A 15,779-nucleotide genomic window follows, 5' to 3' on the forward strand; every position below is an offset into this window, starting at 1 on the left:
TTGGAGAGTGACAAAAATTTAATTATGCATACTGTAAATAACCATGCATTCCCCCCTTCCTTTTGCCTTTTCCCCTGCCCTCTCCTCAATTCCTACTAATATTTTTGTGATTGTTTCAAACAACTTAGGGGCAAACACGGGCTGCTCCTCCCAGTTTGGAGTTTTGTCTCCTCCTTCTCATTAGAATTGTAAGAGAGTAGCGGTCCTACTGCAAAGACAGGCAGAACAAGCTTTCTCTGTGAATTAATTGGTCAGGAAAGACACTTTTTATATTGTCAAGTGGCACTTAAGCCACTAATTCTTGACTGTGAAACTGCTTTTCCTGGGCAATGCTCTTTAAGGAAAAACTTCTTCAGTCCAGCGATTGGTGACTAAGGGAACTATGAAGCACAGGGGATTGGGCGGGATCACGACTCCTAATAATGCCTCCTTATCCAATGAAAAGCATTTCCTATTGAGACCCCCAAGAGTTCCCCCGGCGGCCCTCGGCTCCAGCAAGGACTTTGGGCCTTTCTTGTGTCCTGTTTGTTAAAGGCATGCGGGCTACAGCATTCAAGAGGGCTAGTCCTTAACAAAGGAAAAGAGATAAATGTAAATAAGCTCACATTTTCAGAATGAGCGGTTTGCAGTAAGGAGCTGCGGCAGCCCAGAGTCCGCTCCTTTTGGGCTGGGCTAACCTTTCCCTGGTTTTTTGTTTCTTTTTTTTTTTTATGGATAAAAATATGCGCTTCCAAAGTGCGAGTTGCCCGTTTACATGTTTACTAGCTAACTATCTACAGGCATGAGCACATTCTCTCATCTAGCACACTCTTTCTTGGGGTAAGTCTCTTTGAGAAAGATTTGCTTTTGGCGTTTGGGGGTGGGGGATGGTGTAACAAACTTCAGTCGAAACACTGATGCTTTGAGTGTTTGGAAAAAGAAGTTAGACTTCAGCTCTGAAGTATTGAACAAGGATCATCGTGTTGAATGGTAAAAATCCCAAGGATTTCTATTGTTTTGGCAATATATTGTTTTAGTGGAAGAGGGACAGGAGTTTCAGGCTGTTGTTTCATGTAAACACAGTCCTAAAGAGCTGATTCAAAATCACAGGGTAGAACAAGTTAGAAAGTCTTTTGGCTAGCATTATATTTCTTTGGTTTACAAAAGATTGTGAGCTAACGTGGCTTTTATTATGATGAGGTTTCTTCTAGTAAAACTATACACTAACATGCCTTTGATGCTTAATTGATTTATGGAGAATGTGACATTTGCTATATTGAATAATTCATGAACTTGCCCATAAAAGAGGAATCATGTTTGAATGAAAACTAAATTCTAGCATAAATAGAATTTTCTATTATATGTGAAATTGATTGCTATTTGCCATGTAAATGCAACACAGTGTGACATGTTTAAAATTCTTTTCTTGCATGTTATAAATTTTTAAAATATTTTTAGTGAAAAGACTTGTTGAATTAATTAGTAATGTATGTTAGGTAATTTCTGTTTTGGGAGGAAATATAGCAATGTAACTTATCATGATTTTTGTGTGGGAAAAAGACCAGAGAAATTGAAAAAATATTTGAGTATGTCAAAGTTTGGTGATGTTACTCATTTTGCTGCTTTACCAAATAATGCATCTTTCTTTTCCTTGAGTAACATAAAAGCATCAATATTAACTTATAATCAAAATGATCCAGTGGCTTTTCCACGTTTATTTTTCAGAACAAAATCCCAACAGCTTTACCCCATCAAAAAGAGATTATAAATCCTTTTGCCTTGTTGCAAATGAGAAGTTGCACTCTTGCAAAGGATGGATTCAGCTGATAAACCTCATGGCTTCTCCATTCTAAAGCACCTCCTGGCTGCCAATCAGAGATGGGAATGAAAGCCCTTTTGGAACAATCAGGGCAGCCTTTCAGAATGTGTATTCTCTAAGTTAAAGGGAGGAATGGGAAGATGCCTCATAGCAACTCAAGGCAGGCTTAGACAAAGTTTAACCTATTGAATTCCCTTTGTGGGAGAAAATGCACTGAGGTTTGTTGCTCTTGCTGTGATTTGGTCAGTGCCTTTTATTCTCTGTCTGTCATCATATACAATCTGTTCTTGGTCCTCTGGAGTGGGGAGGGAAAAACCCTATAATTGTCAATATTGGTACTAAAAATTGGGAACTTCATAAAAGGCCACTTAGCACTGGGAATCCAGTTTCAGCTTTTAGAGGATAAACAACTGATAAGAACAGTGCATAAATAGTCTATTTATTGTCCAGAGCTCTCTCTGGGGTAGGCTGTTAATCCCATACTTTAAGGGACAAGGTGATCAGGTAAGAGGACTAAAGAGCTGAGATCTCCACAATTAAAGTTGGTATTGAACAGGCGATACAGAGGACAAGGAAGATGAGGGCATGAGGAAGACTTGGATGTAAATGTCAGCTTGCTCTGTAAACCTAAGCGTCGGGCAGCAATTAATACTATTTATTTCTGATATTAAAATTAACCTAGAAATTATTGTATTGGGTCTAATAAATTTAATGACTCTTATTCCAGGCTTTTGGATATTTTTTATTTTTTAATTTATTTGTTTCCTTGTCATGACAAGCAGAAACAGGTGAAAATAACTGACAGACAGGAACAGCCTGTGAAGACACTACTGTGGCCCCAGTTGAAGGCTTCTTTCCGTCAGGGCCAAATATGGAAAGTGAAGAGAAACTGAGGCCTGGAAAATAACTTTGGCTGGCTGTCTCACAGTTCACTTGTGATGAGGATATTAAATCAATCTCAATTATGCAAACTCTGGTTATTTAAACTCCTAATTTTCTTGCATTGCAAATAAAAGACTCTTATGTATAATCTAAATAAAGAAAAAAGGCCTATAAAAGAAAGAAATGCTAATAATCTCTGTCTTTTAAGGTAAACCAGTACAATACTGATTTAATTTCAGGAATATTGCTGTCTGAAGGACAATGAAAATCAATTCTTTTTAGTAATAAGTTGATCTCAGTGACTTAAAGTCTGTTTCATTTGTTTTTTTTTTTTTATGTGAAGAAAAATCATTTCAAGAGGGTTGTTGGTCCATTTAGCACCCTGCTTTGTTTTAGGCTAACTTTTGTTCAGAGGGGGGTGGGCTGTAAGAACAGTATCAGTCTATACTAGCAGATAATTATGGATTACAAGTACTACAACCAGAAGGATCCAAATGTAGGTGATACTTGTATGAATTTCAACCCATGTCTATCTTGTTTTATATGAGCATACTGTACAGAGTTATGACTTTCAGTGACATATATGCTATGTTAGGTATGTTTAGGAACCTTTATGAAGACATGTGAGTCTCAGTGGGTATGCAAATGTCTAGTAGTAGAAGCCTTTCTCATATAGTTGAAGAGGGATAGGGGCAAGGCCATGGAGTCCTCACCTGTTGTCCCAGTCTTCCTTCCTTTTTCCTTTTGTCTAATCATAACAGTTGTTACCAGAGGACAAGAGATGAAAATAGACAACAACAAAAACATACCAATAGGCCACTAAAGATATATTTGTTCATTTATCATTTTTCAATGTATAGAAATGGGAGTATTGTTATGCCTCTTGTCACTAATTATCTTTAAGTGATTTTGTTACTCATAAATTTTAGGCTGCAGTCAATACTGTTAATATAATATGTGTGCAGCACTGGTAGGTTTAGAAAATAGCTGCTATCTTCAATTGTGTCATAATGAAGTCAAAGACATTTAGTATCATCTGAAAATCAGTTGATTCTTACACACTTTGGTTTACATTCTGTAATTATTTCATCTCCCTTATAATTTTGCATACAGTTTATTGAGAAGCTGTCTTTATGGAACATTATTGTGATATTCTATTCCACAGCACTCTGTTGAGGAACTCTTTGATCGCCTGCCTCTAGAAAATTCATTGATTATTCAAGTCTCAGATAAATCTGGTGCCAGAGTTCAGTTTGAACTAACTAATGTGAGTATCATTGTTCAGATTTCACTTTTTTATTTTATTCTTCAATTATTTTTGTAACTAGTGCTTTTATATTATTACAGATCATGTGATTCAAAGTTCCAGAATAAATAGAGGAAGTAGAGGTGTTATGGTTATTTATTATGATCCAGGCAATTTTGTTGAAGATGAATGTTCTTCAACATTCTTTGACTTAATCCTTCTTTGCTATTGATATTGATATATTGCAGATATAAGATAGATAGATGACAGACAGACAGAAGATAGATAGATGTGAGGCATGCTTTCATTCTTATGATCAGTGTTAGTATCTTAGCATAGCAAATGAATTTGTGTTTATACTGATTTATACAGGGATAAATCTGAGTTCTGTTGGCATTTATAAGTCTTGCAGAATTTGGAAATGAGATCTTTCCGGAACACCCAGTATTGTTCTATAAATATCTGGGGCTTCTACTAAGATGAGATATTGAGTCTTAAGACTCTAGACAATTTCATCATAGTAGATTGTGCAATTTCTCTGCAGTTTTCTTACTCTATAACTAGGTACTAGGGAAAAATCTGCTTTAGTAGCTGTGATGCAATTTTTAGTCACATCATATTGAGCATTAGACCACAACATTCCCTAAGGCTTGGCCTGTGCCATCAGGTGAAAGGTTAGTAGAAAACACTAGTTCTTTTGGTAAAAAATAAAAATATGATGGATTTAGTCACTGAAGGTGAGTTCTGATCACATCAGAGCTTCTGCCCTTTCTTGATATTTTTAGATTTATTGGCATGGGGACAGAATAGCCTTAATTATCTCAGTGAAAATTAAGTTGTATATAAATAAGCTATTTTAAAAGAGATTTTAATTGCATCAAAAACATAAGACTGATATGGATCAACATTAACTAGTACATAGGAACATCTTTTGGATGCAAGAGACTTATGCCTACACTGTTGCCATCAGGAATCTTATCTGTTAGCACCCACTCATTTGAGGAGCACAAGTCTGGATGCAGTTCCTACTGTTCCACCAGAGTGGTCTTCAATTCTATTTTTGTGTATTTTATAATATTTGTGTATTTTTAGATTTGATTCACTACATATCGATAGTCAAGGACATAATAGGCTTCAGTTTACTTTGTATCAGCTTTCATAAGCTTTGGCCAAAGCAGAAAAAGCAAATGCTTTAGGGATCATAAGCACTGTGACTTGATCTAACTTCATTAAAAATAGAGTAAAGCAAGAGAATTTGAGTATACTCTGCCTTTGGGGCTTTTCCCCCCTGGACTCTGGACTGTGTTTGTCTAGGAACAAAGTAAGTCAAGGCTTTCTAGGGTATTGGATTTATGCCAGAATTTATAATTTTGTTATTCACAGAACTTTTGTAATTTTAGCAGGTTATGAAGTAATCTATGTACTTAATAATCCTTATAGGGTCAAAAAGTGTCTTTTCTTCATCTAGTGGTCCAAATGTGGTATCCACCATTATTATAAGGTATCAGAAAAATATGGACATTGTTATAAATTTTCTGAATAGGCTCTGGTGGTCAAAGAGTTAAAACATGATGGTTAGATTTTTAGTGTATTAAATATTATTGTGTATTAATTGCACAGAATGATTAATCTCTTTATAATATTTTCCCAAATGTCTATAACACTTTGATCATATTCACCTTCACATTCCTTTCTTTTATACTTCTTCCTGTTGACCCTTACTCTTAGATTTCTTTTTAAAATTTTTACATTTTATTTTCTTTCTTTGTCTCTGCCTGTGTCTCTCTTGGCTCTGCTTGTGTATGCATGCATGCATGTGTATGTGTGTGTGTGTGTGTGTGTGTGAGAGAGAGACAGAGAGAGAGAGAGAGAGACAGAGAGAGAGAAAGAGAGTTTCTATGTGTGTGTGCTCACACACACACACACATCTGAATGCTGTGGTGCATGTGGAAGTCAGAATTACTTGCAAGAGTTAGTTTCTTCCTTCTTTCCCCAAGGATTGAACTCAGGTTGTCAAATTTGGTGGTAGGTACTTTTTCTGCTAAGCCATCTTGATGCCCCTTTGAATTTCTTCGTGACCAACCTCCAGGTGACCTGCTTTCTGACCATTATCAATAAAAATATGTCTATCTAATGTTGATTTCCCATTTAGTCCATTATATTGGACTAATTGGTTATAAACATCTTTACAAGACAGTAGTCTGATGCTCATAGAAGATGCACTTAACCATGTAGGCTATTTTTCTTTATTTCTTTTTCTCTTTGATCATTCAAGTATTGATCTGTACATTTAGTGGACAGTATGTTAGACATTTAGAAAAAAAACAGGCCCTGTTTCTTGAATATTTTTTATTCTTTACAGTTAGCTCAAGAGGCAAATATGATTCTTATTTTAAAAAACCTGGAGCTGTATGTGGGTTGGTCAATGGAGGCCCTTTCCAGGATTGCTCTCTTATGAGTAAGTAGTGTAGTTAAGGTTTCAAACACAGGAAGGAACTTTTTGTTGTACAAGGAATTAACCGAAGGATACATTTCTAATAATGTTAAAGATACCAAGAGAGACAGATAGAGATTGTATGTCATGGATGGAAGGAACAGACTTCTATAATGTTCCTTTGTAGTATGGCTGGAACTGGCAAGCTCATCAAACTACTCATAGCCCTGTTGAATCTTCCTAGCATGAGCTTTGAGGCTCAGTGGTAATGTTTATACAGGAAAGAGAAAACAGTATAGCCAAGTTACAGAGTGAACTGTGTCTGAGTCAGAAATAGATCTTTCTGCTTCCAGTGCTGTGTTAAGACCCGACACCACACCCTCCCTGCTAGACAGCAAAGGTGGTGTGTGTCCAAGCAAGGGAGAGCTATGAATAGGGCCATAGTGGCACTTTTCCTGTGCCCCCTCTTTAAGAGTGAGACTATACTGCTTTCTTGTCTGTGGTCCTCTCTATCCCACAGGTTTTGATTACCCAAAGCAACAGAGTAGAAGTGTCATGCATTTACAGACTGCCTGCTGTGGGTATAGTGTGTATGTTCTAGTGGCTATAAAACTGAAGTCCGGTAATGGGTATATCAATCAACTTGATTTAATCACCTTATATTGCACCAATATAAATATGTATTGATTCATTTATAAATCACATTACACCCCATAAACATAATGCAGTTATTTGTGATATTAAATTTTTAAATAGTATAAATTAAGAAGTAAAATGAAATGATTATATTTCTGAAAAAAAAAAGAATATAGAAGTAGGATACAAAACACAGTTATTCAGAATCCTTATCTAGGAAAGTACAAAATAAGATATAGCCAGGGAACTAGTGGCACTCTTGGTAGAAATATAACCAGGGGTTAAGGCTGGAGGGGGCTCTGGGAAAAGTTGAGAAGCCTTCTAATATGAAATCCTTTATTAAGTAAAATAACGTTGCTAGAAGTGCTTATTGTATATGGTGGATGCAAGATCATGAATGAAGTCTGGTTTTAATGTTGAGTTTTAAAGCCTCATAAATTCTCAAAAGTGTATCATTGGGTTAATAAGAAATTACTTCTTTTACTGTCTTCTTGATTTCTTCTAGTAATGGATTTTTAAAAATGTAAATAGTATTTTTGGTGAAAACGAGTCTTCTGGACTACTAGATAACATCAGTTAAAATAGTAAATGAAATGACTGAAGAGACTGAGAAGTGTGGCCTTTGTGTGTTTTCTCTACCACTGCACTGGTCAGCATGGATATACAGTAAATCAGAAACAACACAAACTGTGTCTGTAGCTACGAGCACCATGGACTGAGATTTTTGAGGTTCTTTCTGTTTCAGCTCATTGGCTTCAGGGTCTTATATACAACACTTGAAAACTATTCTTCTGTCCAGCAAACATGGAAGGGATAAAATGAAGTAGTAAGGATGAGATTAGAGGACCCCCTCCTAAAAGTCTTAATACAAAATAGGTGGCTCCAAAAAGTTCAAATTTCTTTACCTCCTCTTCCCCTATTTCTCTCCATACTTCTGTCTCTCTTTCTCTGGCATATTCTTTTTCATCTCCTTTCTGACTCCTCTGCCTATTTTTTATTTATTTCTTATCTGGACCAGGCCTGTTAGACTTTACTTGGTCAAGATCTGTACTATTACTTTGCTTTTTGTACATCAGGTTTGCTTTGGGGAAAAATTGAATTGGGATTTTATGATGAAATTGCTAAGAAGGGCCATGATTTTAGGTGACTCCATAAAGGCTTATTGAAGGAAATTTCAGGATGGCAAGTTCTAATTGTAACTGGAACACTATTACAGTGATAACCCTACTGTTTTCCCCATATTATGGAAGTTATCCCTCCCTCTGGGTACTGCAATGAGTGGCTTTTTTTTTTTTAAAGCTAAGTGTGTTTTTCTCATATTGGACACTCAGGGAGGTGACTTTAGTCCTCTGTATTTCTATGGAATTTCTCTTTTACTCCCTTCCAGAATACACATACAGGGGCATGCTGGCTGACTTGTTTCCTTGGTGTCTTGAAGGGAAAAGTGAAAAGGGAATCACTTTAGAAAACGGCTATTTGTATTTTACAACACAATCATGTGAAAAACCCATTACTAGCTATGTCAGGGAACAAAGGCCACTTTCATCTCATATCCCTACTCAACAGAATCATTCAATAGTTTCTCATCCACAGTGTATTATTTGACACATTCGAAAGACAGAATAGCCAATAGTAGCTAGTAACCTAGGAGAAAGTTTCTAAGATTTTTACATGTATCTTCAAATAAAATCTTGTTGACTTAAATATTTAAACAGAAAATTGAGTTAATAATGGCTACCATATATAAAACTGTTGGAAGGAAAGCCTCTAAATGGCAAGATCAGATTTTGTACAAGGAATGAGGAGGCTGTTCTGGTCCTCAAATTTCACGACCCATTTTTTTTTTTTTTTTTTTTGATGTTGAGACAGGGTTTGAATATGTAGTCTAAACTGACCTAGAACTCACTCTGTAGCTCAGGATGGCCTCAAATGTATATGAATTCCACTGCTTAGGCCTTTCCAAGTGTCTAGGGTTATAGGTACAATCTACCACACTCTGTTGTCATTTGTATTTGATGAGAAAAATTGATATTGATTAGGTTCATTTTAGCAGATGAAGGCAAGGATATGGCTGATGGGGCAATTGGTAGGAGAAATAAAAGGAATATATATATATATATATATATATATATATATATATATATATATCAGACTTGAGGTTTATCTGGAAAGAGAATCATGTAGTGCTAGAAGGAAATGACTTTGATATTTTAATCTCTTCCTCAGAATGGCATATTATAATATAGTGAAGGAACTTATTTATTTTTAATCTTGAAATGTTTTTCATACAGTATATTCTTTTTCTCCTCTTCCAATTCCTCCCCAGTTCCCACCCCTAACCACCCAAATTCATATTCTTTTTCTCTTAAAAATCCAAACCAAACAAATCAAAACAATGGAGTCCATTTTGTGTTGGGGAAGAACAGTGAAAAATCTTTGCTATCAGATTTAATTCACTAAAGGATTGTGCCTTCTGTGCTTCTGTTTTAGAATTAAAAGGTGAACCAATAAATTGCTTGCTTTAATAGTTTATTGATAACTGTTTAAAGCATGCACTAGAAGCCTCATATCTACCCACTGTCTTATACAATAAAGTTAATTGAACAAGATACTTTAGTAATATTGGAGAACAAACAGTACAAATTTGGGTAACTTGAAAAATTTATGGTTTAGGAATCAAAGATGGGATTTCTGGTTTTAAATAAATATATCATTAAAATCCCCTTCCAATTCCAATGTATTTTAGAAGTTGAAATTGGATCTGCAAATTCCACAACATTAGCAGCATCTTAGCTATTACGTATTCCTTTATTTTCCCTTGAGGAATATATACTTTATTTATGTTTATTGCAATGATGTATTTATTGTATTGTGTAATCTCTGCTATGTCCACAATATATTCTTTGTTGTACCATGTAGATGTGGTGTCTGATCAAACAGTACTTCTCAAGTCAAATGGCATATAGTTTCTTGCCTGGGTGAGCAGAATATATTTTATTCCACAGAAATCTTGGAGGGAAGACAGATTTGGTGACTCATTCTATCTTGTTTCCTATAGGAAGAAACCATTCTCTACTGGTCCCTAGTCTCAAGAGTGGTGAACCCCTGCACTTTGCAGGCTCTCTGAGAAAAAAAATCCATGGGTGACAGAAGATTTATTGACTTCCAACTCCAAGATTTAAATTCAAGTCTCAGACCCAGGTTGGGAAATGCAACTGCCAATAATACTTGCATTGTTGATGATTCCTTCAAGTATAATCTGAATGGCGCTGTCTATAGTGTTGTATTCATCCTGGGTCTAATAACCAACAGTGCCTCCCTGTTTGTCTTCTGCTTCCGCATGAAAATGAGAAGTGAGACCGCTATTTTCATCACCAATCTGGCTCTCTCTGATTTGCTTTTTGTCTGTACCCTACCTTTCAAAATCTTTTACAACTTTAATCGCCACTGGCCTTTTGGTGACACCCTCTGTAAGATCTCAGGGACTGCGTTCCTCACCAACATCTATGGGAGCATGCTCTTCCTCACGTGCATTAGTGTGGATCGTTTCTTAGCCATTGTCTATCCCTTCCGATCTCGTACCATCAGGACCAGGAGGAATTCTGCCATTGTGTGCGCTGGAGTCTGGATTCTAGTCCTCAGTGGTGGTATTTCAGCTTCTTTGTTCTCCACCACTAATGTCAACAATGCAACCACCACTTGCTTTGAAGGCTTCTCCAAACGTGTCTGGAAGACATATCTGTCCAAGATCACCATATTCATTGAAGTTGTTGGGTTCATCATTCCTCTGATATTGAATGTTTCTTGCTCTTCTGTAGTGCTTAGAACCCTCCGCAAGCCTGCAACATTGTCTCAAATTGGGACCAATAAGAAAAAAGTGTTGAAGATGATCACAGTACATATGGCAGTTTTTGTGGTATGCTTTGTACCATACAACTCTGTTCTCTTTTTATATGCCTTGGTACGCTCCCAAGCCATTACTAATTGCTTATTGGAAAGGTTTGCAAAGATCATGTACCCAATTACCTTGTGCCTTGCAACTCTGAATTGTTGCTTTGACCCTTTTATCTATTACTTCACTCTTGAATCTTTTCAGAAGTCCTTTTATATCAACACACATATAAGGATGGAGTCGCTGTTTAAGACTGAGACACCTCTGACCCCTAAACCTTCCCTTCCAGCTATCCAAGAGGAAGTTAGTGATCAAACAACAAATAATGGTGGTGAATTAATGCTGGAATCCACCTTCTAGGTACGGGAATTGTCTTTCAGGTTCAGCTACAGTGTCTCTTATGATTTTCTTTCTATGCTATAAATAAGAGAAACAAATTGAAGCTAATGATACTGAGAATAGATTAATGTACCAAATGCAGTCAGATACATTTGTTTGAACACTATTGTACATATTCTGTTTTGTTCAGTAATTATAGGTCAAGTCTAATTACAATATCCAAAACAGATCAGACTCTTCTGTTGAGTTGACTTTTTATTATATAAATGACCAGTGGTCTTGACTTTTAGTGATGTGGGGGTTGTTTTAAACTTTAAAAAAAGGCATTCCAGTAATTTTGGTAATTGGGTTGGGCCTATAAATATAGAACAAATTCAGGGATTATTTAAAAATATCTGTGTTACTACTGATATATGCTAGTATTTTTTTTCCTTTTTTGAATTATCATTGAATTTATTTTACAAAAAGAACTATTTTTACCTAACGTTAATAAGACATGTTGAGAAAGAGAAATGTGTTGAATTTTGAAGGATTGGCAAATTTTATCTAGATTTTTAAAAGCATAAATGAAGTGTTTGAATAACTATGGGTGGGAAAATTTGGAATTTAGACAGCATTTACACATATATAATAACCACAGTTAGTGTCAGCTTTAAAAAAATTTCCTTTTAAAATAATTCTAGAATTTTCATATGACATTGTTAATCCTCAAAGGTGCTACATATGTGCCTGGCAGGTATAAAATAGAAAACTCATAAAATTAACAGTGTCAACTAAAAACCTTTAAGCAACACTACATTATTTCTTAAGATATTCACTTATCTTTATGGGGGTGGGGACTGGCTTATAGAAAATATTTATTCTTCATGTTAAATGTTGGGGACACAGTACAGCCAGAGAGCTACAGTATTTGTGCCCAGGTCAAGGAGCAAATTGAAAAGGTAAGTGAATAGAATAGTAGCAGCAAGATATCTTAGAGCTTATATTGGTAGTTTTTGAAGTAGGGGTTAGATAGCTTTAACTTTGAAATACAAAATTTTTTTTCTGTAAATGTTGGAGCACGTTGTAGCCAAGGCACTGCTGAATTTGTGCTCAGGTCGGGAGCGTATTGAAAAAGATGTGTACATTAAAAAAAAGAAGAAAAATTAACAAAAAAACCCACAAAACTAGAAAACAAACAAACAACAACAAAAAAAAGCAAATAAGAAAAAAATAGTTCCTAACACTTGCATCATTGTTTTATTAGTTTTAAAGTTCTGTAAACTTAAATATACTATGCCATTTTAATAAAAAAAAAATAGCCTAATTCAATTAGAAATCTTCTAAAATTGTGTCTGGGACAGGATTGAATTATAGAAAAATACATAACTTGTAAAACTCCAAGTGCTACAATTTGCACAACTGGCACCAAGTTTGAGAGGGATGAATAAAAACATCATTTTAAAATTTACAAGAGAAGAATCCTTTTTGTAACTTACTTACACAACACAAAAAAGAATCTTTACATTATTTTTCTGATGTAAATAGTAGATGTACCTTAAATACACATCAGCTGGTTTCAATAATATGTACAAAATGTGGCAATTTTAAATTGCCCAGAAATGCCAGGCAGTGGTGGTGCACACCTTTAATCCCAGCATTTGGGAGGCAGAGGTAGGTGGATTTCTGAGTTCAAGGCCAGCCTGGTCTACAGAGTGAGTTTCAAGACAACCAGCCTGGTCTACAGAGTGAATTCCAGGACAGCCAGGGCTATACAGAGAAACCTGTGTCCAAAAACAAATGTCCAGAATTTTCAAGTAAACGTCCAGGAATAACACATCTTGCATCTTGCTGAACTTGTGCCAGAGAGTGATTAAATTAAAAACCACAAAACAATGATGAAATGGTAAAAAATCCAAAACAATGAGCAAATTTTTGAAATTCCTTAACCTGTGTTTCTTTCTGGTGACATGTAGGCTTAAAAATAATAATAATAAATAATAAAGTAAAAATTAGTGTGCACAATGCACTATTAAAGGCTGCTGAATTTGGGCTTGGGTTAGGAACTAGCTGAAAAAATTTTTGCTAAAACAATAGAACAATAGTAAAAATGAATTCATGGTTTAAACTCCTAAAAATAACTGCATTATATTGTCTTGCAAAGAATGGTAATAGTTGGAATACATAAAGCTGTAGGCTCAGTTAGACAAAAGTAGGTTAAGTTAGATGGAGTTCAGTTGTTAGGTTAATACTGTAGGTTCAAACTACTAATCAAAGTATGAAAAATTTGCTTGTTTCCTTCAGTATTTTTTCTTTCTTTTTTTATATTGAACTATATGTGAACTCTCTGTACTATTAGCTGTTAAAATTATGGAATTTTAGCATTATATCAAATCATTGAATTGAATGTTAACTGAATTCATATGAAATACATTTAAAAATCATTTTTGTTATGCATAATTTCCATGTTTAATGTTGTTTATTCTTTCATACTTTATTTTGGTTAATTTAGTTTTTATATTTAATATAACTTGCTAGTAATAAAAATGGTGATGTGAATAATGTAACCAACAAATTGTAATGTATACCTAATTGTAAAGTTGAATTTATTTTACATTTATAAGCACAGGTAATCCTTCAGCTGTAATTACAACTTTCATTTAAATGTGTATTAAATATAATAAAACATTTGGACTATTAAGGTATTATACTTTGGTCAGCTATGTATTTATTCAATTCTTTGTTCTTAGAGCACTGAAAGATACTATCCTTTATCTTCTTCCTATTCTTTGAGCAAAAGCTTATTAATATATGTAATTTTTAATGACCTCCTAGGCCAGGTCTTTAAAAAACATGGTGACAGATGCTATTTGTTTCACATCTGTTTCCTTCTACTTTTTTTCTCTGCTTCTAACCACCTACACCTTAGTATGATTGGCCACATTTCATACAATCCACTTATTTTCCCTATGGTTATTTTTACCCTTCAGTAATTTCACCTACAGAAGTAACTGCTGCTGCCAGGTAATAAAATGATATATGAAGTGGTGTTAATACAGTGGCAGAGTTGCGAATGACTGCCCCTTCCTTTGTCTCCTATTATTTTTCTTCTGTATGCCAGCTTTGCATCTTAGAAAGAGCATGTAACTAATTCAGAGGACTGTAAAAACTGTGCCAATGAGGTTGTGCTGGGGAGAAATGACTGCCACTGTAAATAGTGAAAGTCATCTGTTGAGCCTCAGTCTCCCTTGTTTCATGGTAGGGCCTCAACAATGTACCTTCCTCTCTCTCTCTCTCTCTCTCTCTCTCTCTCTCTCTCTCTCTCCCTCTCTCTTACAATAAGCAAAAGAAACATTTATTAATACAAGGTTTAACTACATAATTAAGAAATTTAAATCACTATGCTGTCATAACATCCATTGTTATTAAAATAGTTGAAGGGGAATATAATAAAGTAGATTGCTATGATGGAACCATATTCTAGTCATATTCATAGGCACATATATGCCCAGCTATAATGGCTTTCCAAGTACCTTTCTTTCACTGAGCATCATAATGGGAGGCGCTACACTTATGGAAAAGGGTGCATTTCAGTGCTCTTAACATACAATAAAACACTCAGAGGTTTGGAGAAAAATAATTTTTATGTTTCTGACTAGGTGCCATCAAAACCAGTACCAGAGCTTTTTGACTTTATGGTCTCCATGATCATTTTTGGCAAAGAAAGCTAGAGCTAACATATTATCCAGTTCTACCACTCCTGGCTTTATGACCAAAAGAATGCCAGTCAGCATGACAACAGCGATGCTTCATTATGGTGCCATTCACAAGAGCTAATGTTGGTTTTCCAGTTCCTTATGAAGCTCTGGACAGCTGTTATTCAAAATCTATACTGAGTCTGTATACATTGAGTGCCTGTGTCCCATTCCCTTTCAGCAAAGTGTGGTATTAGAGTACTGAATGATAGCTAACTCAGTGCTGTAATAAAGAGACTTGACATAAAAGCATACAAGTTTTATTCTTTTTTCTCTTTATTCTTTTTTTATTGGATATTTTATTTATTTACATTTCAAATGTTATCCCCTTTCCTAATTCCCCCCAAAACTTATCCCATCCCCCTACCCCCTGCTTCTATGAGGCTGTTCCCCCACCCTTCCACCCACTCCCACCTCCCTGGCATTACCCTACACTGGGGCATCAAGCCTTCACAGGACCAATGGCCTCCCCTCCCATTGATGCCCGACAAGGCCATCCTCTGCTGCATATGCAGCTGGAGCCATGGGTACTTCTAATAGCTCCCTCACTTTGTGTCTGAGTCCATCTATTAGAAAAAGGATCCCTACATCACTTCTGAAGTCCCTGATGATTCTAGCACTGAAACACTGAGCATATTCCTGCTGAGTCAGAACTAATGGTGCTTATTAGTTTGGGTTACATGGATGGTGGTGTTCACTGCATGTTAGGTATTATATTAAGCAATTCATTATTTTTTAACAGTCCTATGGTGGAGGCTACTTTCTGTAGGTTAGACAATTGAGACTTAAAACACTGAAGGATCTTAAACTAAACATGG

At 35.6% G+C, this 15,779-nt stretch overlaps 1 protein-coding gene across 1 annotated transcript; it reads left to right on the forward strand.

Moving 5' to 3' along the window:
• The first annotated feature begins 353 nt into the window (after positions 1-353).
• Lpar4 (lysophosphatidic acid receptor 4) lies at positions 354-15,121 on the forward strand. Its single transcript, XM_034485604.2, has 3 exons — positions 354-819; positions 3,846-3,947; positions 10,055-15,121. The coding sequence occupies exon 3, from the start codon at positions 10,136-10,138 to the stop codon at positions 11,246-11,248; it is 1,113 nt and encodes a 370-aa protein (XP_034341495.1). The 5' UTR covers positions 354-819; positions 3,846-3,947; positions 10,055-10,135; the 3' UTR covers positions 11,249-15,121.
• Positions 15,122-15,779: the final 658 nt, after the last annotated feature.

The sequence above is a fragment of the Arvicanthis niloticus genome, chromosome X (assembly GCF_011762505.2).
Source record: "Arvicanthis niloticus isolate mArvNil1 chromosome X, mArvNil1.pat.X, whole genome shotgun sequence".
Classification (NCBI taxonomy): Eukaryota; Metazoa; Chordata; class Mammalia; order Rodentia; family Muridae; genus Arvicanthis; species Arvicanthis niloticus.

Bases quoted from the DNA above. Each gene is read 5' to 3' on its own strand.
- Lpar4 (XM_034485604.2), top strand. From the start codon at position 10,136: ATGGGTGACAGAAGATTTATTGACTTCCAACTCCAAGATTTAAATTCA.